The sequence below is a fragment of the Callithrix jacchus genome, chromosome 17 (genome assembly GCF_049354715.1).
Source record: "Callithrix jacchus isolate 240 chromosome 17, calJac240_pri, whole genome shotgun sequence".
NCBI lineage: Eukaryota > Metazoa > Chordata > Mammalia > Primates > Cebidae > Callithrix > Callithrix jacchus.
The window spans coordinates 14,394,866-14,419,198 of NC_133518.1; the positions used below are offsets into that span (position 1 = coordinate 14,394,866).

The 24,333-nt window shown below is 44.6% G+C and overlaps 1 protein-coding gene across 2 annotated transcripts in view; it reads left to right on the forward strand.

The window, feature by feature from the left end:
- The window catches only part of NCEH1 (neutral cholesterol ester hydrolase 1), a 59,762-nt gene that overhangs the window by 24,509 nt on the left and 10,920 nt on the right, over positions 1–24,333 (forward strand). For both annotated transcript variants that reach the window (XM_002759380.6, XM_078353836.1), the window contains exons 2-3: positions 18,568–18,796; positions 21,537–21,606. In XM_002759380.6, the coding sequence (XP_002759426.2) occupies positions 18,568–18,796; positions 21,537–21,606 (299 nt within the window). The remainder of the gene's footprint in view (positions 1–18,567; positions 18,797–21,536; positions 21,607–24,333) is intronic.

Here is a 24,333-nt window from a genome sequence, read left to right on the forward strand (position 1 = left end):
AGAGGGGGCTTCACAGAGGTGTTTTTTGTTTTCTGTTTTTTTTTTTTTTTTTTGAGATGGAGTCTCACTCTGTCACCCAGGCTGGAGTGCAGTGGTGTGATCTCGGTTTACTATAACCTCTGCCTCCTGGGTTCAAGCAACTCTCCTGCCTCAGCCTCCTGAGTAGCTGGGATAACAGGCATCCGTGTACCACCACACCTGGCTAATTTTTGGATTTTTAGTAGAGATGGGGTTTCATCATGTTGGTCAGGCTGGTCTTGAACTCCTGACCTCGTGATCCACCTGCTTTGTCCTCCCAAAGTGCTTGGATTATAGTTATGAGCCACTATGCCCAGCCTTAGAGGTGGTCTCTTGAAGGATGAGGTGGAGTTCAGGGGAGGGACCATTCCAGCCTGAGAGAGGCCACCAGCCATCATTCAGACATTCTATCTGAGTTTTGTCATTACAAGTTGTCCTCTTAGCAGTATTGCCCCAAGATGACTCACCCATTACCTTGGCAAAGAAGATCATTAAGAACAAACCTTGCCTAACGAGAGTCTATTTCACACCTTTAATTGACTAGGCCAGTGTTTCTCAACTCTAATGTGCAGAAGAATCACCAGGAGAAATTCCTGGGTCTGCCCCAGAGGTTCTAACTCAGTACAAAGAGTTGGGGTACAATAATTTGCATTCAAATGCTGCCATCTGTGGGCCATCCTTTGAGCAGCCCTGGACTGGACAACTTGATTGAGTAAAGATGATAATAGAGATAGGAAAAGAATTAGTTCTTAATAACCTTCCCTTAGAAACAGGTACATTTAAAAATTAATAATTTACTAACCTTTTGGTGAGTCGAATCCCTTTGTCTCTTTAGTTAGGGTCTACCTGTCAGACTTTTGCTTCTCTGGGTTTTGTCCAGGGGATGATGGATAAGGGTGATATGGCAGGAGGCAGACAAATGCCTAGGCAGATAGGGGCAGGGACCTGGTGAGATCTGACCTTCATGCTGAAGACAGTTTAAAGCCTAGTTACAAATCCAGGTAAATCCACGGACAAGATTGAGAACCTCTCTTCCCATTTGGCCTGATTTCCTCTGGTTGATCCCCATCCTTCACCTATTTTACATATACCTACCCTTTCCTAATTGCTTTTCTACACCATCATGCCCACTTCTGAGTGGTGTCTTCACTTTAACCTTTTTTGCATGCTCACAAACTAGTCAGCACCTGTTCCCTATTCTGAGTCTATAAAAAGCTACACTGTCCAGACCCAGTCGCAATGGGAGAGAAACCATCTGACTACAGGGGTAGGGGACCAAGCCCCCTATTTCCTCTCTGCTGAGAGCTGGTCTGTCACAAGAGTGACCACAAGAGTCTTGATGGGCCACAAGAGTGAGACCCCATCTCAAAAAAAATATATCAAAAATAACCAGATTCAATGTCATCAAATTGAGAATATTTTAGGCTAGGCATGGTGTCTCACTGTAATCCCAGCCCTTTGGGAGGCTGAGGCAGGAGGATCACTTGAGCCCAGGCATTTGAGACCACACCAGGCAACAGTAAGATCTGTCTCGAAAAAATAAGTTTTTTCTCTGTTGCCCAGGCTGGAGTGCAGTGGTGTGATCTTGGCTCACTGTAACCTCTGCCTCCTGGGTTCAAGAGATTCTCCTGCCTCAGCCTCCCAAATAGCTAGGATTACAGGTATCCACCGCCACGCCTGATTCATTTTTTGTATTTTTAGTAGAGATGGGTTTTTGCCGTGTGGCTCAGGCTGGTTTCGAATTCCTGAACACAGGTGATCTGCCTGCCTTGGCCTCCCAAAGTGCTGGAATTACAGGCATGAGACCACACATACCCCTTTAAAGTCGATTTAATATATAAAATTAAATTTTTTAAAAAATGTTTGAATGAGTAGGTAAAAAATATAGACCCTTTTCCTTGTGGCAGAGTATGTTACCTGTAAATTCTCCTCAGTAAGACAATATAATGATCTCAATTGTTGTATAGGTATTTTGATTTGCACTTAGTTTGTTAGACATTAAATAAGTTTGTTGTAATTGTGGATCTATTAATAGACTAACCGTTTGTAAGGAGTGAATTGTTCCAATTTCCTGAATCCGTTGAAACAAGAAGCTGCTCCTGGTGTAGACTTCAACACGCCACTGTTTGTGATTCTGGATTGTATCCCAGCAGCCAGAAGTGACTTCCTTCTTGCCTCTGGAACTGGCCTTGGGCCGAGGAGAGACTGAGCGGAATTAACTTGAAACTGCAGGCTGTAGAGATTGTGGGCATTGTAAAGGCTTGGCTTTTATACTGATGCTAAGTTTCTCAGGCAAGCTGGTCCTGCCAACCAGCCCAGCGGAGGGAATGTGCTGCCAGTGGGGTAGAACTGGGGATACATTTCATGACCTACTTCCCCTCCCTACCCTGATTGTAAGCCTTTTCATCTTAAGTGCAGCGGAACCTGTGTAATAGGAGGGGTTTCTGTTTAAAATAATGACTTAATGACTGACTTTGGAACTCCGATGGATCATATTCAGAGCAGTGGGGTCAGGATCAGTGGAACTTTTGAGAGTTCTAGTGCTTGCTTTGTCACTTAGGGCTTTATGATCCCGAGCAAAGTATTTGACTTCTCTGAGTCCCAGATGAGCATACATGAGTGTAATGCCTGCTTTTCCTATCACAAGTCCTTGCGACACTCAGAAGGGTGAAAGTTCAAAAGGTCATAAACTGAGAAGGGCCATTCAAAAGGGTCCATGGTTTATTACTATTTCATATAGTAGGCAATAATCTGTCATAATTGCCATGTGAATGTGTACAAAAGGGTGCTTAATTTATCATCTGAATCTGACTTCAGGTATCTGTAGATGTCTATAGAAATCATTTGCCTTGTATCTTTTCTGTTCGTGTGCCATTTAAGAAATGATTTTTCTTAAAAAACGATGAGTTAGTGTCCTTTGTAGGGACATGGATGAATCTGGAAACCAACATTCTCAGCAAACTGACATAAGAACAGAAAATCAAACACTGCATGTTCTCACTCATAGGCAGGTGTTGAACAATGAGAACACATGGACACAGGGAAGGGAGCATCACACACTGGGGTCTGTTGGTGGGGAACAGGGGAGGGACAGCAGGGGGTGGGGAGGTTGGGGAGGGATAACATGGGGAGAAATGCCAGATATAGGTGATGGGGGGATGGAGGCAGCAAATCACATTGCCATGTGTGTACCCATGCAACAGTCCTGCATGATCTGCACATGCACCCCAGAACCTAAAGTACAATTTTTAAAAAATGATTTTTCTTTCTTTTTTTTAATGGAGTCTCAGTCTATTGCCGGGCTAGAGTACAGTGGTGCTATCTCGGCTCACTGCAACCTCCACTCCCAGGTTCAAGCGATTCCCCTGCCTCAGCCTCCTGAGTGTCTGGGACTACAAGTGCACGCCACCCTGCTCAGTCAATTATTTTATTTTTAGTAGAGATGGGGTTTCACCATGTTGGCCAGGATGGTCTTGATCTCTTGACCTCATGATCCACCTGCCTTGGCCGCCCAGAGTGCTGGAATTACAGGTGTGAGCCATTGCTCCTAGCCTAAGCAACGATTTTTCGAAGATGGTGTCTAATTTACCACTTCCTGCACTTTATACAAAGCAGAAGATGAATCCAACTTCTGGAGTGTCCGGCATAACACACTTGTGAAGTCAGAGGGCGTGAGTGGGCAGGCTCTGAACTGCCTTATCAAAGAAGGGTGTATGGGAGGTTTTGTTTGTAAGTTCTGTTCTTTGGTGCTGCTTGTAGTCAGCTGCTTCTTGGAACACTCAGAAACAAACGCTGCTGCCCTGGCAATCAAGGGAGGCTGTTAGCAGCGTGGTCGCCTCAGGAAGGGCATTTCTGTATGACCCTGTGTACATGAGGCACTGGAAAAAAATTAGGCCCCCAAGACCGAGACCTTTAACTGAGGAGCCCAAATCTCATTATTGTTGCGATAGGGTAACAGAGATGTGAGTACAAATTATTTTTTAAAAGTCTCATTTTTATGTGCCTGTGTTGGGAAGGCAGAGGTGACTGACACAGGAACAGGACCAAGAGAGGCGTAAATGATAGGCTCCGATGACTGAGGAACACCAGGGTCCTTGGTCTCGTGCCAGTTTAGATAAAACAACACAGACACGTGTGGAGTGGTTTTAAGGAGCAGAGAGTTTCTTAGGCAAGAAAGAAGGAAGAAAGAAGAAAACAGCTCCCCCATACAGAGACAGACGGAGGGGGGATTTGAACAAAGAGAAACCCTGTGTGTGGTAGAAAAGCGGTGGCTTATGTTGGGCTGCTGGAGGAGGTGGTGTCTGATTTGCATAGGGCCCAGGGGATTGGTTTGACCAGGTGTGTTAGTTACATAGCCAGGCCCTCCCACCTTAGTCTTTTAATATGCAAATGTGGATTGCCTTGATGTTCTGAACACGTGGTGTTATCTAGAGGTGGCCGTGACACTTGGCCCACTTGGTGACAAGAAGAAGGCAGGAATCGCCATATTGGGCGAACCATTTCTAATGGGTGATATTTGCGTTTCAAAGCTTGCCAGCCTAGCCCTCCAAGCTGTTTTTCTGTTAGAAAAGAAATGGTAGGCGGGGCGCGGTGGCTCACGCCTGTAATCCCAGCACTTTGGGAGGCTGAGGTGGACAGATCACGAGGTCAATACATCGAGACCATCCTGGCCAACATGATGAAACCCTGTTTCTACTAAAAGCACAAAAAATTAGCCGGGAGTGATGGCAGGTGCCTGTAGTCCCAGCTACTCTGGAGGCTGAGGTAGGAGAATTGCTTGAACCCAGGAGGCGGAGGTTGCAGTGAGCCAGGATGGCGCCACTGCGCTCCAGCCTGGCAACAGAGAGAGACTCCGTCTCAAAAGAGAGAGAGAGCAAGAGAAAGAAATGGTTTGGGGGTTGCTTTTATGAAAAGAAAAAGCCTTATTATGAACTTCTTTTACCTTCTCTATCTGCCTAAAAGTTATTTTTTAATAACTTCTATATTATTTCCTTCCTCAAGAGAAGCAAACCTAAATGCTCTTAGGGGGTGTTGGATGAGTATTCTTTTTTTTTTTTTTTTGAGACGGAGTTTCGCTCTTGTTACCCAGGCTGGAGTGCAATGGCATGATCTCGGCTCACTGCAACCTCCGCCTCCTGGGTTCAGGCAATTCTCCTGCCTCAGCCTCCCGAGTAGCTGGGATTACAGGCATGCGCCACCATACCCAGCTAATTTTTTGTATTTTTAGTAGAAATGGGGTTTCACCATGTTGACCAGGATGGTCTCGATCTCTTGACCTCGTGATCCACCCACCTCGGCCTCCCAAAGTGCTGGGATTACAGGCTTGAGCCACCGCGCCCGGCCCTGGATGAGGATTCTTTCTGGCTACGTCCTGCTGAAAAGGGGCGTGTGGGTGAACAGCAGTTGAGCCTTCTGAGGTTGACCTAAGACCTAAGGGTTCTTGGAAGAATGGGTTGTCCATGTGTGGCTCTGCTCGAGCACCATTTGGAATTTGATTCCTTCTAGGTGCAAAGAGATAAATTTTACACTCAGGTTTAAAATCTAGGGTTAGAATATGAGCATTAAGATTACCATCGTTAGCGGGGGTCCTATAGACCATAACTGACAGTAGAGTTTGGTACCTGTGAGTTACACGAATGGATTGCAATACGGGCTTTCCTCCACTAGATGTCGCTGTATGTCACCAGAAACGTTAACATAGAAGTGACATTTTCCTTGAGGAAAGCATACCCCCCTTTGACTTGCCATTAGAGAATAATAACTTTAGGCCTAGGCCATTTTTGTAACTTCCAATATGATTGGGAGAAATACGTTACTGGATGTCTAAAATAACATTAGTGTTATTTTTGATAATTCCTTTCCTTTAATTATTAAATTTTTTCATGACTTTCACAGATTCTCTTACAACATACTTAAACTTTTCTGATTTGTTCAAATGACTTTTAGGACAAGTATTTACCATACAAAATCTTTTCTTTTTTTAATACAGCTTGTCACCCAGGCTGGAATGCAGTGGTGTGATCACCATGCCTGGCTAATTTTTATATTTTTAGTAGAGCCAAGGTTTTACCATGTTGGCCAGGCTGGTCTTGAACTCCTGACCTCATGTGATCCACCTGCCTCGGCCTCCCAAAGTGCTGGGATTGTGGAAGTGAGCCCCACCACACCTGGCCACGAAATCATTTCTTATATAAAATTTCTGATATAAAAAGTGCTTCCTGGCTAGGCGCAGTGGCTCATGCCTGTAATCCCGGCACTTTGGGAGGCTGAGGCAGGCAGATCACCTGATGTTGGGAGTTTGAAACCAGCCTGGCAAACTTGGTGAAACCCCACCTCTACTAAAAATACAAAAATTAGCCAGGTGTGGTGGTGGGTGCCTGTAGTCCCAAGCACTCAGGAGGCTGAGGCAGGAGGAGGATCACTTGAACCTGGGAGGCAGGGGTTGCAGTGAGCTGAGATCGTGCCTCTGTACTCCAGCCTGGGCGACAGAGTGAGACCCTGTCTCAAAAAAACAAACAAACAAACAAACAAAAAAGTGCTTCCTTTTCCATTCATTTCTGAGCTATCGGGGTTCCAGTCATGGTTGTTTACCGGAACTGCTTTCTTCGCTATTGGGAATCGTGTTTCCGCTATGTTTTTTGCTTCCCCTATTGGCTGTCTTCCCTTTTGGTGTATTATAGGAGATATATTGCTCATCTCCAAAACTATCTGCTGCTTACAGAACCTCCTGGTTTTCAGCTGCAGTGAGGGTCTTGTTTAGGAGCAGCATAACGTCCCTGCATGTGAGGTGAAATAACTGAGCTAAATTTTGGAAAGCTTCTATATACCGATCAGGGCCATCGGAAAACTGGCTTAAGCCGTCTTTTATTTGCCTAAGGTTTCGTATTGAGATGGGAACTTGAAGGGGCCCCAAATAAGAGGGATCCTCAGATGGTTCCCCTGGAAGTTGCTTCCTTAACTCCTGGGGAAGTGTTTTCCCTGGGACTGCCCGATAAGATTGCTAAAAGGGCTGGGTTGATCTTCCAACGCTTAGGCAAAGGTTTAGTAAAAATGCCAGGTCCTTGTACAAACGAAAGAGTCGCTTTTCTCTTTAAAGTCCTTGGGCTAAGGAAGTGTTCCAGTGCTTTAGAGTGCACTCCAGAGGGTGCAAGCTGAAGGAAATCTTTTACCCATGTAGAAAAAGAAGTGAGAATAATGGCATCCTCTCAGTCTCCTTCCTTTCCGTTTGACCCAGGGTAGAGGCGAAGACAGGGAGCATCTTTCAGCCGTTTTCCCTCCCTGGTTCCTGGGTTCGGGCACCAAGTTAAGTGTGCCGCCCGTGGTTGAAGGCATGGTCCTCAAAGGCATGGAACCGGATGCCCTAAGTGATGGGACTAACCACGCTTCACCCACGCAACCCTCTGTGATTTCCCTCTGCCTTCCTAAGCCTGTGTGATCTGCCTGGCTCCCCCAAAAAATAGATCTCTGGAGAGACTGTCATCTTTGAGCAAAGCCCCTTTAACAGAGGCAGTGTGCTAGATTGCCTGCTATTACAGCCTGTGCTAAAGCATTTACTTCTAGAAAAATGGTTCTGGTTAATTTCTGCACTTAAAATCCCCTTACTAATTAAGTACTGTCTTGATTGGAGACAGGATAGGTGCCTTAAAAAAAACAAAAACTGAATGGCCGTTTTTCCTGCGGATGGGACAGTATCGAGACTAAAATTTGGCTCTGGAAGACATCTTACTCTTAACTGTTGAAAACACAGCTCTCCTGTTCACGGAAGTAACTCAGGGCCTGATGTTTAGTGGTGTGAAAGAGGACTGTAGAGCCTAGCAAAGGACCTGCAGTGTGTCTTATGTAGAGGATTCCAATTTCCACTAGGTGGCGCTGTTGGCTTAGCAATACCGTGGGCTTGCCAGGGAATTACTAGCGAGTAACCTCACTGTTGGGGGAAAGGGGAGAACTCTGTTCCTAGAAGATTGCAATGGCATTTTCCTGAGCGATATCCTCGCCTACAGCATTTCCTGATCTTGCCTAACAGGATTACTTCCCTAGATTGTAAACATTCCCACGTATTCAACTCGCAAAGAGTGAGACCACAGACAGACAAAGAAGAAAAGAAGGAAGGTTTTGTAGCAGGATAGCTGGAAGACAGCCTTGAGATGAAAATACAGATTTGAGGTTGAGATTCACTCCCTACTCACCACTCCGATGAATGAATTCCTGGCCAATGTGCCCAAATGATAGGCTCCAATGATCCGAGGAACACCAGGGTCCTTGGTCTGGCGCCAGTGTAGGTAAAACGACACAACACACGTGGAGTGATTTTAAGGAGTGGAGAGTTTCTTAGGCAAGAAAGATGGAGGGAAGAAGAAAACAGCTCCCCCAGACAGAGACAGAGGGAGGGGGGATTAGAACAAAGAGAAACCCTGTGTGTGGCGGAAAAGTGACTGCTTATATTGGGATGCTGGAGGAGGTGGTGTCTGGTTTGCAAAGGACCCAGGAGATTGGTTTGACCAGGTGTGTCATCTATGTAGCTCACAAAAAACCTGGTCCTCCCACCTTAGTCCTTTAATATGCAAATGTGGATCGCCATGGTGTCTGAACACATGACGTTATCTGGAGGCAGCCATGACACTTGGCACACAGGGTGACAAGAAGACAGGAATTGCCATGTTGGGTGGACTATTTCTAATAGCTTGCATTTGCATATCAATTCTTGCCAGCCTATTCCTTCAAGTTGTTTTTTTTTTTGTTAGAAAAGAAACGGTTTGGGGGTTGCTTTCATTAAAAGAAAAAGCCTTGGGCCAGGCATGGTGGCTCATGCCTGTAATCCCAGCACTTTGGGAGGCCGAGGTGGGTGGATCATGAGGTCAGGAGTTCAAGACAAGCCTGGCCAAGATGTTGAAACCCTGTCTCCACTAAAAATACAAAAATCAGCTGGGTGTGGTGGCAGGCACCTGTATTCCCAGTTACCTGGGAGGCGAGGCAAGAGAATCGCTTGAACCTCCTTCGGGTAGCTGTGGGGGATGGAGGTTGCAATGAGCTGAGATCATGCCTCTGCACTCCAGCCTGGGCAACAGAGTGAGACTCTGTCTGAAAAGAAGGAAGAAGGAAGGAAGGAAGGAAAGGAAGGAAGGAAGGAAGGGAGGGAGGGAGGGAGGGAGGGGCCTTACCAATAACTCCTTTTACCCTCTCTATATGCCTAAAATTATTCTTTAGTAACTCCTGTGTTACTACCAGGGAAGGGTAGAGAGATATGTGCTATTCAGGAAGAGCTGGAGGAAAGGAAAATGATGGGGGTGGCAGCTTGACCCACAGTGGTCAGGCATAGAACTATGCTGCTGTAGCTGCTGAGCCTGGCCAAGGCACAAATCCTTTCTGGGCCTTAGTTTCCCTTTATGTAAATATGGGAAGCTAAGTATTCATTTCAGAGGTAAAAATCTTCTAGTTTTATGACATAGGCTTGAGAATAAATGTGCTCGTGAATGGCAGTAGAGGGTGATGGTTGAGGGTTTTGAAGCCAGAATGCTTGGGTTCAAAGCCAGTTCACCAGGTACTGGCCAAGTGACCTTGGGTGATTCTCTGAGTCCCCTTGATCTGAGAGTCCTTGACAGTGAGAACGGTGACTGGCAGAGAGCAAATGCCGGCACACGTGAGCTACTCCCCTTGACACATCCTGTGGACTATAGGAGGATTTTGGAGCTAAGCTAGTATTTTGGCAATATGGAAACTATTTGTTTTCTATGTTGATAGTAAAAAACAAAAAAAACGTTCTGGAGTTGGAAAGAGACAAGCTCATCCTTTTGGCCCTTCCTGAGACTGCATTGCCGCCCTAGAGGTTTTCTGGGAGGAAGAACAAAGCAAAAGTTTTCGGGTGACCAGGTTAGAGTGCTGGATCCCTCTGTGAGCCCTTTTATTTCTCTGGGCTAGGTTTTGTTATGGAGTGGCAATAAGGTTCTCCCCAGGTTTGCCTTGTAGCTTGCCAGGAAATTCTTGGATATTTGAGTAAACAGTTGGAAACTGTGTGATCTTGAATCTAATGGGAGAACCCTATTGCATACTGACTTTGTGCTTCATAGGCTAGCTTCATAATTGCTTCTAGCACTTTGCTACGTGTAGAGAGTGCTACTGTGCTCCACGCAGAGTTCTTTAGATCCATGCATGACCTCCATGCGAGACGAAAGGTTTCCCCTACAAAAATAATGCTGAGTAAAAGAAATAAGGGAAGAAGGTGTAGGAAAAATCCCTAGCCAGATGGGATCCACCAGAGGCCTGGAACCTGAGCCAGTCTACGCCCTGATTTGTAGCACTTGCTGATTTCCACGATGTACATTCTCCTGCCATGGTCAGTTTCAAGCCACTGACTTAACATCAGCTTGTTACCAGAAAGGGGTCCTGATCTAGACTCCAAGAGGGGGTTTTTGCATCTCACCAAGAAAGAATCCAGGGCAAGTCCATAAAGTGAAAGGAAGTTTATTAAGAAAGTAAAGAAATAAAGAATGGCTATTCAGGGGCAGAGCAAAGCAGCCCCAAGGGCTGCTGGTTGCCCCCCCACCACCGCTTCCCCCCACCTTTTTTTTTTTTTTGAGACAGAATTTCACTCTTGTTGCCCAGGCTAGAGCACAACAGTGTGATCTTAGCTCACCACATCTTCCGCCTCCCAGGTTCAAGCGATTCTCCTTCCTCAGCTTCCTGAGTAGCTGGGATTACAGGCATGTGCCACCACACCCTGCTAATTTTTGTATTTTTAGTAGAGATGGCATTTCTCTGTGTTGGTCAGGCTGGTTTCGAACTCCCGACCGCAGGTGATCCACCCATCTTGGCTTCCCAAAGTGCTGGGATTACAGGTGTGAGCCACTGCACCCGGCCCATGGTTGCCCATTGTTTTAGTTATTTCTTGATTATGTGCTAAACAAGGGTAGATTATTCATGCCTCCCCGTTTTAGACTGCATAGCAAAACTTCCTGACATTGCCACGGCATTTGTAAACTGTCATGGCGTGGGTGGGAGTGTGGCAGTGAGGATGACCAGAGGTCACTCTCATATCGTTTTGGTGGATTATGGCCGGCTCCTTTACTGCCACCTGTTTTATCGCAAGGTCTTTATGACCTGTGTTTTGTGCTGACCTCTTACCTCATCCTGTGACTTAGAATGCCTTAACCATTTGGGAATGCAGCCTAGTAGGTTTCAGCCTATTTTACCCAGCTCCTATTCCAGACAGAGATGCGCTGGTTCATGCACCTGTGACAAACTGATTTACAAAATTCCTGTAAATTTATAAGTTGGCTTGTGAGACCCAGCAAGAGATAGTTTCAGCATGCCAGTGAAGGGCACTGCCAAAGAGAATAGCAGGTTAAAAAAAACGAAAATTGTTATGCAAGTTATGCTTGACTTCAAGGGGTAGGTGGTGAGAAACGAGCTTGGAATGTAGAGTGGAGCCAATGCCAGCTTCAGATTTTTCTTTTTTTTCCTGTAAGAAACAGGAAGCCAGCAGCAGTTTTTAAGCAGGCAGGTAATGTGATGAGCCTTTCAGGATAGAAACTCTGACAGCAGTATGCAGCAAGTTTTAGAGAAAGAGAGTGTTATCCAGAATTCAAGTTAGTAGCCAAATGCAGAAATTAATGAGCAGCCAAGGCAGCAGCAAGAGTCGGGGTGGAGCTAGGGGTGGAGCTAGGGGTGGAGCTAGGGGTGGAGCTAGGGGTGGGGCTGGGGTGGGGCTGGGGTGGGGCTGTGGGTGGGGCTGGGGTGGGGCTGGGGTGGGGCTGGGGTGGGGCTGCGGTGGGGCTGCGTAGGGCTGGGGTGGGGATAGGGGTGGGGCTAGGTCAGAAAACGTTGCCAGGTGGAGTTAATATGGTTTGAGGCGACTAGAAATCATGTGAAATAAGAAGCTGTGGACAATTAAGATTTCTAACTTAGAAGTTAGACTTATGGTTAGATAATTGAGAATTTATGTCATTAGTTGTTCTGGGGGTGGAGAGGGGAGAATAGGCCCTATTAATTTTGAGGAGCTTCATAGGCTAGATCCTGGAGATGGCTGGAAATATGGATGGAAGCTTGAGAAAGATCAGGGACTAGAATCAGTCTGTGAATACAGGGAACAGTCTTTGAATTTAGTAGGCTGCTGGTAAATACTTCCTATTTGCTAAGATAGTACATTGGCTTGCTCAAGGAAAGAAGGAATCATGAAATTGAATGAAATAAAAATTGGAACTTTTGAGAACATTAACATTTAAAGGGCCAGTGTCAGGAGAGAAAGAACCAATCAATTAAAAAAAAAAAAATGGTGGTGAGTGAAGGATGGTTTGTTAGTGTGGAAAAAAAAAACAAAAACAAAAACCCAAGAAACTGGGGAAGTTAAGAGGGAAGAAAGTTTAAAAAAACAGCAAAAACAGCACAAGTTATCAAATGTCTGCAGTGAGGCCAAGTAGGTCATTGGCATTGGCACTGGAGTCAGAGCGTCACTGCTGAGCCTAATAAGGTTGGTTTCATCAGAGATGGGGCTGGAAGCCAGATTGCAATGGGTTACCTTCCAAGAGGGCAGTGTTTGAAAAGTCACTGTCTTCTTTAGGACAAAGAATTGACATCCACAGAAATCAAGTTCTGTTTTGAGAGCTATTTCCTCACTTTGCTTCCTTGCCTCCTATAAACTTACCTGTTATGAACTCTCCCTTCCATCTGCCTTCCAGATCCTGTGTCCTCCTTCCTCTAGGGTCTCCATTCACTGAATTCTTTTTTTTTTAATTTGTTATTATTATTATTATTATTATAGAGATGGGGTTTCATCATATTGGCCAGGCTGGTGTCGAACTCCTGACCTTGTGATCCACCCGCCTTGGCCTCCCAAAGTGCTGGGATTACAGGTGTGAGCCACCACGCCCGGCACTGAATTCTTTTTACCTCTGTAACTTTATCTTTCTCTCTTGACAAGCTGTTTCCCAAGAAGCATGCTCCAGTCTCTCCCAACTGTTCTAGTGCCTCCCTTATCTCTTCAGTAATCTGTCTCATTTACTGTCTGTTTCTTCAACTCCTGCTCACTCTAACCCATTACAATATATTTTTCATCCCCATATCTTGCATGAAACTGTCCTTAGCAGGCTCGCCAGTGAAAACATAGCCAATACCCGTGACCTGCGGGGCCTCTCTGCAGACATTGGACAACCTGCTTTCTGGAAATCGCTTTCCTTTAATGTCTCCAGTTTCTTGTTTCTGTTGCCACACTAACAGTTTGTCCCTTTTCTCTTTTTCTCTTTCCCTCTCTTGCTCTATTTTGTCTTTTATTGACTGGTTCTTCTGTCTACTCCACCAGCTCTTTAAGTGAAGTGTTTCCCAAGGTTCCATTTAAAAGATTGTATTCAACTTTACCTGAGCAAATTAACTTTCCCTCCCTGGTGGAATTTACCATGTGGCCTAAATTGTCCCAGAAATGGTGCTCAAATAGCCCAGTCTTTCAGTCAGAGTTGAGTTGGAGTAGAGATCCAGCCCTCAGCAAGTGAAGGTATGTTTTCGACCTTGCATTCTAGTTGACGATAGGAAAGGGGACTTTGATGCCACGCAGGTTCTCTTTCTGTCCTCACTAGGTAAGGGTGGTGGGCAAAGGACTAAAGTGTGAACACCGCCCCAGGACTAGAAGCATCTGTTTCCTTTTCCCCAAGCTTCTCTCCTTTTCCAGACTTCTCATCATGTATCAAAGGGGAAGCAGAAAGCTGGGGAAGAACCAGGAGCACGCTAATACTCCATACACATAAATAACTTAGCATCTGGTCAAGTTTCAACACAAACCAACTACCCGGGTAGGGAGCCAGTGTACCACCAGATTTTACTGCTCAGCTCCACGGAGGCGTAGTAAGTATCCTTATTCCCCTTCCATCTCCTTAGGCAAAATTCTTCCCCTAGATCCTGGAATGGTTATGGAGGCAAATTTTAAGACTTCTAGAGCTATTCTAGATTACTTCATCTAGCCAAGACAGGGTAATTTGCAGCCCACAGAGCCCTTAATGCAATTCTGTGTGTTCCTGGATTTCCCAGCTATGTCTAAAGAGGTTTCAGGAAACTTTGTTACATCCAGCATGTTAGTTGAGTGAATCTGAATCTTCCTTCATTAAAACTCAATTCACCTCAGCTGGTACTGTGTCCGGGAGGTCACTTTGGACAGCCTCTGTTTTTTCTCTCCTAGGCTTGGTTACATACGTTTACTTTAAGTTCCATCTTTCAATTCAACATTAAATATATATATTTTAAAAACATATATACAAAATATATATTTTTAAAATATATATGTATACAAAATATATATTTTTTAAATATATATGCAAGCAATATATATATTTTATATATAATATATATATTTTAGAAGGAGTCTCACTCTATTGCCCAGGCTGGAGTGCAGTGGCACAATCTCGGCTCACTGCAACCTTCGCCTCCCGGGTTCAAGCAATTCTCCTGCCCCAACCTCCCAAGTAGCTGGAATTACAGGCCTGCTCCACCATGCCTAGCTAATTTTTGTATTTTTAGTAGAGACGGGGTTTCACCATTTTGGTCAGACTGGTCTCGAACTCCTGACCTTATGATCTGCCCACCTTGGGCTCCCAGAGTGCTGGGTTATGGGCGTGAACCACCACATCTGGCCAGACATTAAATATTAATTTAATATTTTAGTTCTCACATATTTTTGTGCAGATAAATGTTCCATGAGATTATAGATTTTTTTCCCTCTAATAGCCACAGTTAGAACAGAATATGAAGAGGATTCAAAAGCTGACGGACTGGCCAGGTGCCGTGTCTCTCACTTGTAATCCCAGCACTTTGGGAGGCTGAGGTGGGTGTATCACAAAGTCAGGAGTTTGAAACCAGTCTGGCCAACATAGTGAAATCCCATCTCTATTAAAAAAAAAAAAATTAGCTAGGCATGGTGGTGTGCACCTATAATCCCAGCCACTCGGGAGGCTGAGGCAGGAGAATCGTGTGAACCCGGCAGGTGGAGGGTGCAGTGAGCCAAGGTGGTAGCAGTGCACCCCAGCCTAGGTGACAGTGCGACACTCCATCTCCAAAAAAAAAAAAAAAAAGCTGGTGGACTGAATGAAGTGACCATAGTGGAAAAACTGGCGAGTCACTGACATAGAATACAAACCTTTGAATATGAAGAACAGATCAGGTAGTGAGTTAGAATCGATGCTTTAAGTATTTATGTTGCTGGTTCATGTTGAAACGTGACCAGAGGCGAAGTTATTGATGTGTATGGGCTATCAGTGTGCTGCTGGTTCTTCCCCAGCTGCCTCCTTCCCCTTCAGGATGAACATACAAATATGCTCTTTAAAGATTATTCTTGTACATCTTTTTTAACTTGCAACAATTTCAGGACTTGATAATCATGTGGTACTGATAACAAATGTGCATCATGGGAAAAATGATAGTCTCAGCTTCCCTGGAAACATGGGAATGTCTGTCGCTGGGCTCACTGTTTTACAAAATGATCTGGAGCAGAGGCGTGGTATCAGTGATGAGCATTGCAGGCCTTCTTAGGCGACGGGCACCGTTCTAGGCGCTTTAGTTTCCAGTCTTCACAACAGTCTTTGAGGTAGTGGGTATAATGATTTCCACTTTATGGATGGGAGACTGAGGTACAGAGAGGTTTGCTCATTAGCTCAGAGTCCCAGTGCTGGTAAGTGAGGGAGCTGGGATTTTAGCGCAGGCGCTTGGGCTCTGGAGTCTATGCTGGTGACTCCTGGGCTGCACGTGCCTCTTTTAGATTGAGTTCCTCTTGCCTTCATTTTATTTGTATACCTCACCTACCCATAGGTGTTTGAGTTAAAACACTTGCCAGTACTTGCACCTTAGTTCCCAGCCCTTTTCCTTGTTCGCCACACCTATGATGGGGCTCTGTCTTTCCTTAAGACCTAATTCAGGCTGGACACCTTACTGGGCTTCATCCTCAGACAGAGGTGATTCCTTTCTTCTCCGAGCTTGTGCAGCCCTTTACCTAGTTTCTTACCACTTACTGCTTAGCTACTAACATCAGCTGTTCATTTGCAGGCCTTGGTTCTCCTCTATTACTCTGAATTTCAGATGATTCTGTCTCCTACAAAGTTCTCTGCCCATAGGATATAGTTCATAATTTATACATTGATTGAATCAAAAGAGAACAACCCATATATAAATATAACTAATTTGCATATTAATAAACAGAGGACAGTTTCTGCTTGGTTTCCTTGGATTCCTGCTTGTCCTTTGATCTTCAGACATCAGACCTGGGTAGGGAGCCAGTGTCCCACCAGATTTCTTTGTCTGGTTCCACTGAGGTCTAATGAGTACCCTTTATCCCCTTCTATCTCCTGAGGCAGAATTCTCCCCCTAGATCCTGGAATGGTTATGGAGGCAAGTTTTAAGACCTCTAGCACTGCCCTAGCTTACTTTAGCTAGCTAAGATGGAGTACTTTGCAGCCCATAGGGCCCTTAAAACTTATCTTGCTTCTGTGTTCTCCTAGAGGCCAAGACGGGTGGATCACTTTAGGTTAGGAGTTCAAGGCCAGCCTGGCCAACATGGTGAAATCAGGTCTTTACTAAAAAAAAAAAAAAAAAAAAAAAAAAATTAGCCAGGTGTGGTGGTGGGTGCCTGTAATCCCAGCTATCCAGGGGCTAAGGCAGAAGATTCACTTCAACCAGGGAGGCAAAGGTTGTAGTTAACCAAGATCATGCCACTGCTTTCCAGCGTGGGCGACAGAGTGAGACTGTCTCATAAATAAACATAAATAAGAAAGAAATAGAGGTTTCAGGAAACTTTGTTACTTCCAGAATGTTACTTGAGTGAATCCGAATCTTCTTTCATTAGCTCAAGGATGCATGAACTGTAACTTGATCTATATTTTAAGCCTTCATCTTTTAGGTAGAAACTTAATCCCAGCGAGTGGAGGAATTCACGCTCAGCACTATTTGCTTTTAGGTTTTGGAGGATCTTACGTAATGCTGAGACATTGTGTTTTGGGGAAGCCGTCTGGGTATCACTCATCCTCAGCCCACGTCACTGTTTCACCTGGTCCTTGGTGTTTGGTCTTTACTGGTCATCCTGGGATACCCTTTGCTCTTCTCTGTAAGATAATAGATCTTTGAGATTCATTGGCACTCATTTCTATTCCTCTTGAACTCTTGGGTACATATAATGGGCTGAAGAGAAAAGATAGATTGTTTTAGGTCCATCTGCAAGACATTCATGCAGACCCTGCTACATTTATGCTTTCGCTGGGCACGCAGAATCATTCTGTTTTTCCTTCACCAGCTGGAGCCTGGGGCTCTAAGGCCATTTGAGGCACCATCTTTCTAGACCTACCTTGCACCTCCTCTCACCTAAGGTCTTTGCCTCTTTCCAGGATTCTGTCTGGGCATGAGGCAGAGGTCAGCTGCTTTAGATTCCATAGACCTGTCTGGGCGTTGTTACATCCTAGGGTTCTTTTTTCATTGGCTCCCAGGTATTTATCCATATAGCCCTCATTTCATTGCAACATTTTCTCTTCCGTTCTTCTACCATCTAGCCTGAGAAATCATTTCCTGTTCTAGGAACTTTTTTATTCAGCATGTAATCTTCTAAATCAATGCCTATTTTGTAAAAGATTCTTCGCCAGACTCGGTGGCTCACACCTATAATCCCAGCATTTTGGGAGGCTGAGGCGGGTGGATCACTTGAGGCCAGGAGTTTGAAACCAGCCTGGCCAACAAAACCCTGTCTCTACTAAAAGTACAAAAATTAGCCAGGCATGATAGCGCATGCCTGTAGTCTCAGCTACTTGGGAGGCTGGGGCACAAGAATCACTTGAACCTGGGAGGCGGAGGTTGCAGTGAGCTGAGATTGTCATGCCACTCCATTCCAGCCTGGGTGACAGAGTTGGACTCTGTCTCAAAAAAACAACAAACAAACACACCCAAAAGAGTCTCCAAAAGATGTAGACTTAAAAATCAAGAGCGGGCATGGTGGCTCATGCGTATAATCCTAGCACTTTGGTAAACCGAGGCGGGCGGATCACTTGAGGTCAGGAGTTTGAGACCAGCCTGACCAACATGGAAAAACCCTATCTCTACTAGAAACACACAATTAGCCGGGTGTAGTGAGGCAAGCCTGTAATCCCGGCTACTTGGGAGACTGAGGCAGGAGAATTGCTTGAACCTGGGAGGTGGAAGTTGGAGTGAGCTGAGATCACACCACTGCACTCCAGTCTGGGCGACAGAGCCAGACTCATCTAAAAAAAAAAAATATATACTGAATCCTGGAATTCAAACCTAATATTAGGTTTGAGTCCCAGAATTAGCACTTATTCAATGAAATGAGCAAGCATAGTTAATTTCTAAGCTTTCTCCATAACATGGGACTGAGGATACCTGAGGAGATCTCATGTATGAAAATATTTTGTCAACTCTAAAAGCAAAAGGTAAATACAATTGGTTTTGTATTAAAAGGGCTCAGTGAGCCCTCCAGTGGCAGCTGCTTGTAGGAATAGAGACGCCCAGGTGGCCAGTGAGGCTCTGGTGGTGCCAAGTTGACGTGTGCTCTCCCTCTTTATTCCCTCCCTCGTCCTGCAGAGCAACATGATCCACTACCTGGGACTGAGCCATCACCTGCTGGCGCTAAACTTTATCATCGTTTCTTTTGGCAAAAAAAGCGCATGGTCTTCTGCCCAAGTGAAGGTGACGGACACGGACTTCGATGGTGTAGAAGTCAGAGTGTTTGAAGGTCCTCCGAAGCCTGAAGAGCCGCTGAAACGCAGCGTTGTTTATATTCACGGAGGAGGCTGGGCATTGGCAAGTGCGAGTACGTCCTGGTCACCTTCAGATGGTTTGTTGTCATGGTTGGCCGGGGGAGAGATGTGTAATTGAGTTTGGCTTTCTTTTTTTTTTTTTTTTTTTTGAGACGGAGTTTCGCTCTTGTTACCCAGGCTGGAGTGCAATGGCGCGATCTCGGCTCACCGCAACCTCCGCCTCCTGGGTTCAGGCAATTCTCCTGCCTCAGCCTCCTGAGTAGCTGGAGTTTGGCTTTCTTAGTGGGAAAGAAGGGGACTGTTTATCTTGGTTCACCTGGATGGTCTCAGCAAAATTACTAGTGCCCCCTTTTCATGCTCAAAAGGGCCTTGGTTTGGGTGATAAGTTATGTGGTTATCCGACGTAAAGGTTTTTGCTTATTGATTTGTTGATTAATTCAGGTAGACCATTTAAAAAATATTTCCTATGATCTAAATCGCAGACTAACTTATTGTGCGGTGCTGATACAGCTTTCTGCACCAAAACAAGGTGGAGTTTCACCGGGTAGGCATGTGGGGAATTATCTGTGTCTCTTTGGCCAACTTGTCTTTTGAAGATATATTTCTATGAAATAGACCAGGTATTCCTTAATGCACATGTTAGCATTTTATCTGCTTATGAACGCAAAGGTTAAAATATAAAATGTATGCAGCCATTAAAAGGAAACAATCTTGCAAAGTTCAAGAATATTTTGTGTAGATTTGGATGATTTTCATGAGTAGAGCACATTCAAAAGGGCAGGCAGCCAAATGCAGCAGGCCAGAGGAGAGCCTCCCAAGGAGGAAGTCGGAGCCTTATCTCTGCTAATAATGATCATGGAGCTACTTCCTTATCTACATTCCGGAGCTTTTGGCATCCCCTTAGTTTAAAAGCAATGGCAACTTGTTTTGTTTATCATTGTGTGGTTTTTTTAAAGCAACAAGGTCGAACGATATAATTTTTTTCTAGTAGTCTTATTTGATTCCAGATCCATTGTTTATTCTTTTATTCAGTGATTTTTGTCCCCCATATTTTCAATAGCTGTTCACCAAGGGATTTGCTGGGTTGCAGATATTTCAGCGTAAAAGTTCCAACAGCTGTGGGCAAGTCTGGACCACTGGTCAGCCTAATGTGTGCTAGGGGATAGGGATTCAAAAATGAGTAAGAAGGAGTCTCTGCCTTAGAAGAGAATGAGTCTGTGGCATTGGACACGTGCCAGGCAAAAAACGCTGTACTGGGGGCCAGGAAGTGTGGGGGCCAGGAACAGAATGGGTTACAAGAGTCAACGGGCCTTTTCTGCGTAATTTTTAAATTTTTATTTTATTTATTTATTTATTTAAATTGGACTTTAGGTTCTGGGGTACATGTGCAGATCATGCAGGACTGTTGCATAGGTACCCCATGGCAATGTGCTTTGCTGCCTCCATCCCCCCATCACCTACATCTGGCATTTCTCCCCATGTTATCCCTCCCCGACCTCCCTAACCTCCCCATAATTTTGACTGATCACTTCTGCCCGAGGAAGAACTTGAGCAGGTGTCCATGTAATTCTTAAACTTCTGATTCTAAGACTGCCTTGGAAAGCCTATAAATAGGAAATATTTGGCTCCCAGTTGGCACAATATATATCTTAATTTATTGAGAGCAACTAAAGATTAAATTCTTATATATTAAAATTGGTTCTGTTATCACAGGCCTTTGGATCTGCTAAGAAATGCTAAGATTTCCTAAAATTCTAGTTTTTTATGTGTTCATTTAAAAAGAACACCATATTCTTAACTGATCACTTTACCGAACTACAGTAAATGAAGTGTTAAAAGAGCAAAAGTTGATTTATTATTTTTAGACACAAGATTTCACTTTGTCACCAAGGCCAGAGTACAGTGCCACTATCATAGCTCATTGTAACCTCGAACTCTTGGACTCACGTGATCTTCCTTCCTCAGCCTCCCAAGCAGCTGGGAATGTAGGCGTGCACCACTATGCCTGGGGAATTAAAAACCTTTTTTTTATAGAGACAGCATCTGGCGATTTTGCCCAGGTCTCAAACTTCTGACTTCAAGTGTCTCCTTCCTTAGCCTCCTGAAGTGCTGAGATTACAGGCATGAGCCACCACTCCCAGCCCAAAATTGTATGATTCTAAGGAAGAGACTGCTTGTATGCTGTGATTTTTTTAGAAAGCTATATACATTTGGAAGAGCTATAAAATCAGGATTAATTTGGTGCATTTCATATGGTCTATTATGAAATAAATATTTAGATAGTAATATATTAAAAACTAAACTATGCATTTCCTGTTCTTTATAGTAGTTGCATGTTATTTGAAATCAGATTTAATTTTTCATGTGTAAATGTAACTCTATTAAGACATTTGTTCACATTTGCTTTTTATTATTTAATTATTAGCTTGAAGCCTAAAAACAATTCACACATAGCAGAATTTAAAAGTGGACAGGACCGGGTGCAGTGGCTCACGGTGGGTGGATCACGAGGTCAGGAGTTCAAGACCAGCCTGGCCAAGATGGTGAAACCCTGTCTCTACTAAAACTACAAAAATTAGCCTGGTGCAGTGGCAGGTGCATGTAATCCCAGCTATTTGGGAGGCTGAGGCAGAATTGCTTGAAGCCGGGTGGCAGAGATTGTAGTGAGCCGAGACCACACCACTGCACTCCAGCCTGGACAACAGAGTGAGACTCTATCTGAAACAAAACAAAAAACAGTGGACACTATTAAATGATGTGTTTTGTGATGATTGTTCCCTTTGTGTCTTTTAGAAATCAGGTATTATGATGAGCTGTGTACAGCAATGGCTGAGGAACTGAGTGCTGTCATTGTCTCCATTGAGTAAGTAATTCTAGATAACGGTCTAGTTACTTTGTGTTACGAGTGATAAAGCATGAAGTAAAGCTCTCGAGCAGCAAAGTGATTTGCCCAAAGTCACACTGGGCATGATCAGAGAAGTGATTTCTGATATAACACCTCAAATTACATTTTCATCTTTAGTTTGGAAAACCTCTGAAAAAAGGATCAACTAAAAACCTAGAGAAATATGCAATCAGTTAATACTAACTTTTTAAATCTAAAAAGCAGTAAGGATTTTAAAAGAATCTCTTCTACAGCCAAGAGTTGGAAAAAGTTGTTCTCTTTGAGTCAGGTTCTACAGCTTGGACTTGGAAACAGAAATGCATGTTGAACATATTTTATTGGTATAGTCAGTAGTACTAGTTAGAGTAGTAGTAATATTAATATTTTGAGTTGTCTCCATCAGTTCTGTATAAGCCACTTTTCTGGGCAACTAAGAAGGTGAATAATAATGATAACAATTGTGATAATATAACATAACACAAAAATCACGCCACCTTTTCTGTGGCAGACGTTGCGCAAATGTCTCTTCTACTTCAGGTCTTGGTTTAGATACCATCCTCTCAGCCAACCCTTTTCTCAACAAGCCTTTGTGAAACTGCAACCCACCTTCCTCTGTTTTATCTCTCCAAAGCGATCATCAGCATCTGACAAACCGTATATTTAACTTATTATATGTTTATTGTAGTAAGTGAAAATAGACAACATGAACTTTATAAAGGCAAACATTTTAGGATTGACGTTTTGTTCATTGCTGAATCATTAGCGCCTGGAAACATTTCTGCATATGGTGAGCATTCAGTAAATATTTACGAAATGAATGCATGAAGCATCTTTTTTTGGGGGGGAGATAGAGTCTTGCTCTGTTGCCCGGGCTGGAATGCATTGGTAAAATCTCAGCTCACCACAACCTCCACCTCCCGTGTTCAAGTGATTCTCCTGCCTCAGCCTCCCAAGCAGCGGTGGGATTGCAAGTGCACGCCACCACACCTGGCTAACTTTTTGTATTTTAGTAGAGACGGGGTTTCACCATGTTGGCCAGGATGGTCTCAATCTCCTGACCTTGTGATCCGCCTGCCTCAGCCTCCCAAAGTGCTGCGATTACAGGTGTGAGCCATTGCACCTGGCCCAAGCATCTTAATTCTCATATAAAGCATCCAAGATATTTTGGTATCTTCTTCATAAGTGAGGAAATTGAGACCCAAGAAGCTAAGTAATGTGCATAAGGCCAGATAGCTAGCTTATCGCATAGATGGGGTAGGGGAATAGGACGGATAATTCCCAAGGTCTCTGGACCTTTCTGATCCAGGCTCAAGCCACGACTGAAGGAAGCTTATAATGCTGAGTGGTAGGGCCGTGACATCAGCCACTTGTTCTTGCCCCAGGTGTATTCACTTCTCTTCTTCCCTCTGCCTCTGTCAGCTGCCCTCCTGTCCATTGCTCCCCACCTCCTTGCTCCTCCTCCACATGTAAGTGGATCTTTTCTTCTGCAGTCTCTTGGAAGAGTCTATTCAGAGTCATTTAGCAGTTCTGACCCTGTGGACGAAAGCCCTAGAGTCTAGAAAGCTGCAGCCAAATCCGCTGAGTAAGTGGCCACCGCACCTGGGCCTTTCTGGACTCTCAGAGCGGCCTCCCAGCTTACTCAAGGGTTGTCAGTGCCGTCTGGGAATGCAGAGACCTTCGAGGAAATGATTTGGGCAGCTGGCCAGAGGAAAGCACTGGGAGGTTTCAGCAGAGGGGGCCCTACGGCTCGGTGTTGAGGAACAAGCTTCAGGAGCCATTCGGTCGGTTTCTTGTGTAGCCCCAGCTCCTTGCAGGCCTGAGAAAAAGAGAGAAGCTGGGCTTGCTTCAGCTGGCATCCTGCGGATTTGCCATTCACCACAGGGCTTACCCTCCAGGCTTCCATATCGCTATATGGCCATGTGCCCTAAACCGTTCCTCCATTTCCTTCTCTCCTCATCAGCATCTGTCTCAAGTAAAATAGTTATCGCCAGGCTTATCATAAGACACAGAAGAGTAAGGTATGTTTAAGAAGACTTTTTGAAAAGAACTAAAACACAGAAGGGACTGCTTTTATTTAACTTTGCATTGTTCCTCATCTGTACAACGTGGTATCCAGATGGGAGGTATCAGCGTACAGCAGTCAAGTTCCATCACTCATGACTGTGGGACCTCAGGCAAGTCACTTAAATTCATGTGCAAAATGGGGCTGAGGACACTTCCTGTGTGTTTAGAATGTGAGCTACTGGGAAACAGCGAGGTACGGTGGTGTGCCTTGCTTGGGAGGCTGGGGTACAAGGACTGCTTGAGCCCAGGAGTTGAGTCCAGCCTAGGCAACAGAGTGAGAATGCATCTCTTAAAAAACAAAGCAAAAATAAAAGAATGTGAACTCCTGGAAACAGAAATCCTGTCTTCCTTCCTTTGCATCTCCAGCGCCCAGTGCAAGGCTTGGAATGTGCGTGTCAGGGAAGTGCATGCTGAGTTGTGATAATGACTGCAGAGCGTTGTCACGAGAATCATTTTAGACGATCGATAGAAAAGGCCTTCAGATACTCAAAAGCACTAGATGATTCTGGAGGATTATTGCTCTATCTAGCCTATAGAATGCAAAGGTCAACTTACACATTTATTTATCAGCATGTTTGGAATTCACAGTACTTTTTTATTTTGGGGGGGATGAAGTCTCACTCTGCCACTGGGTTGGAGTGC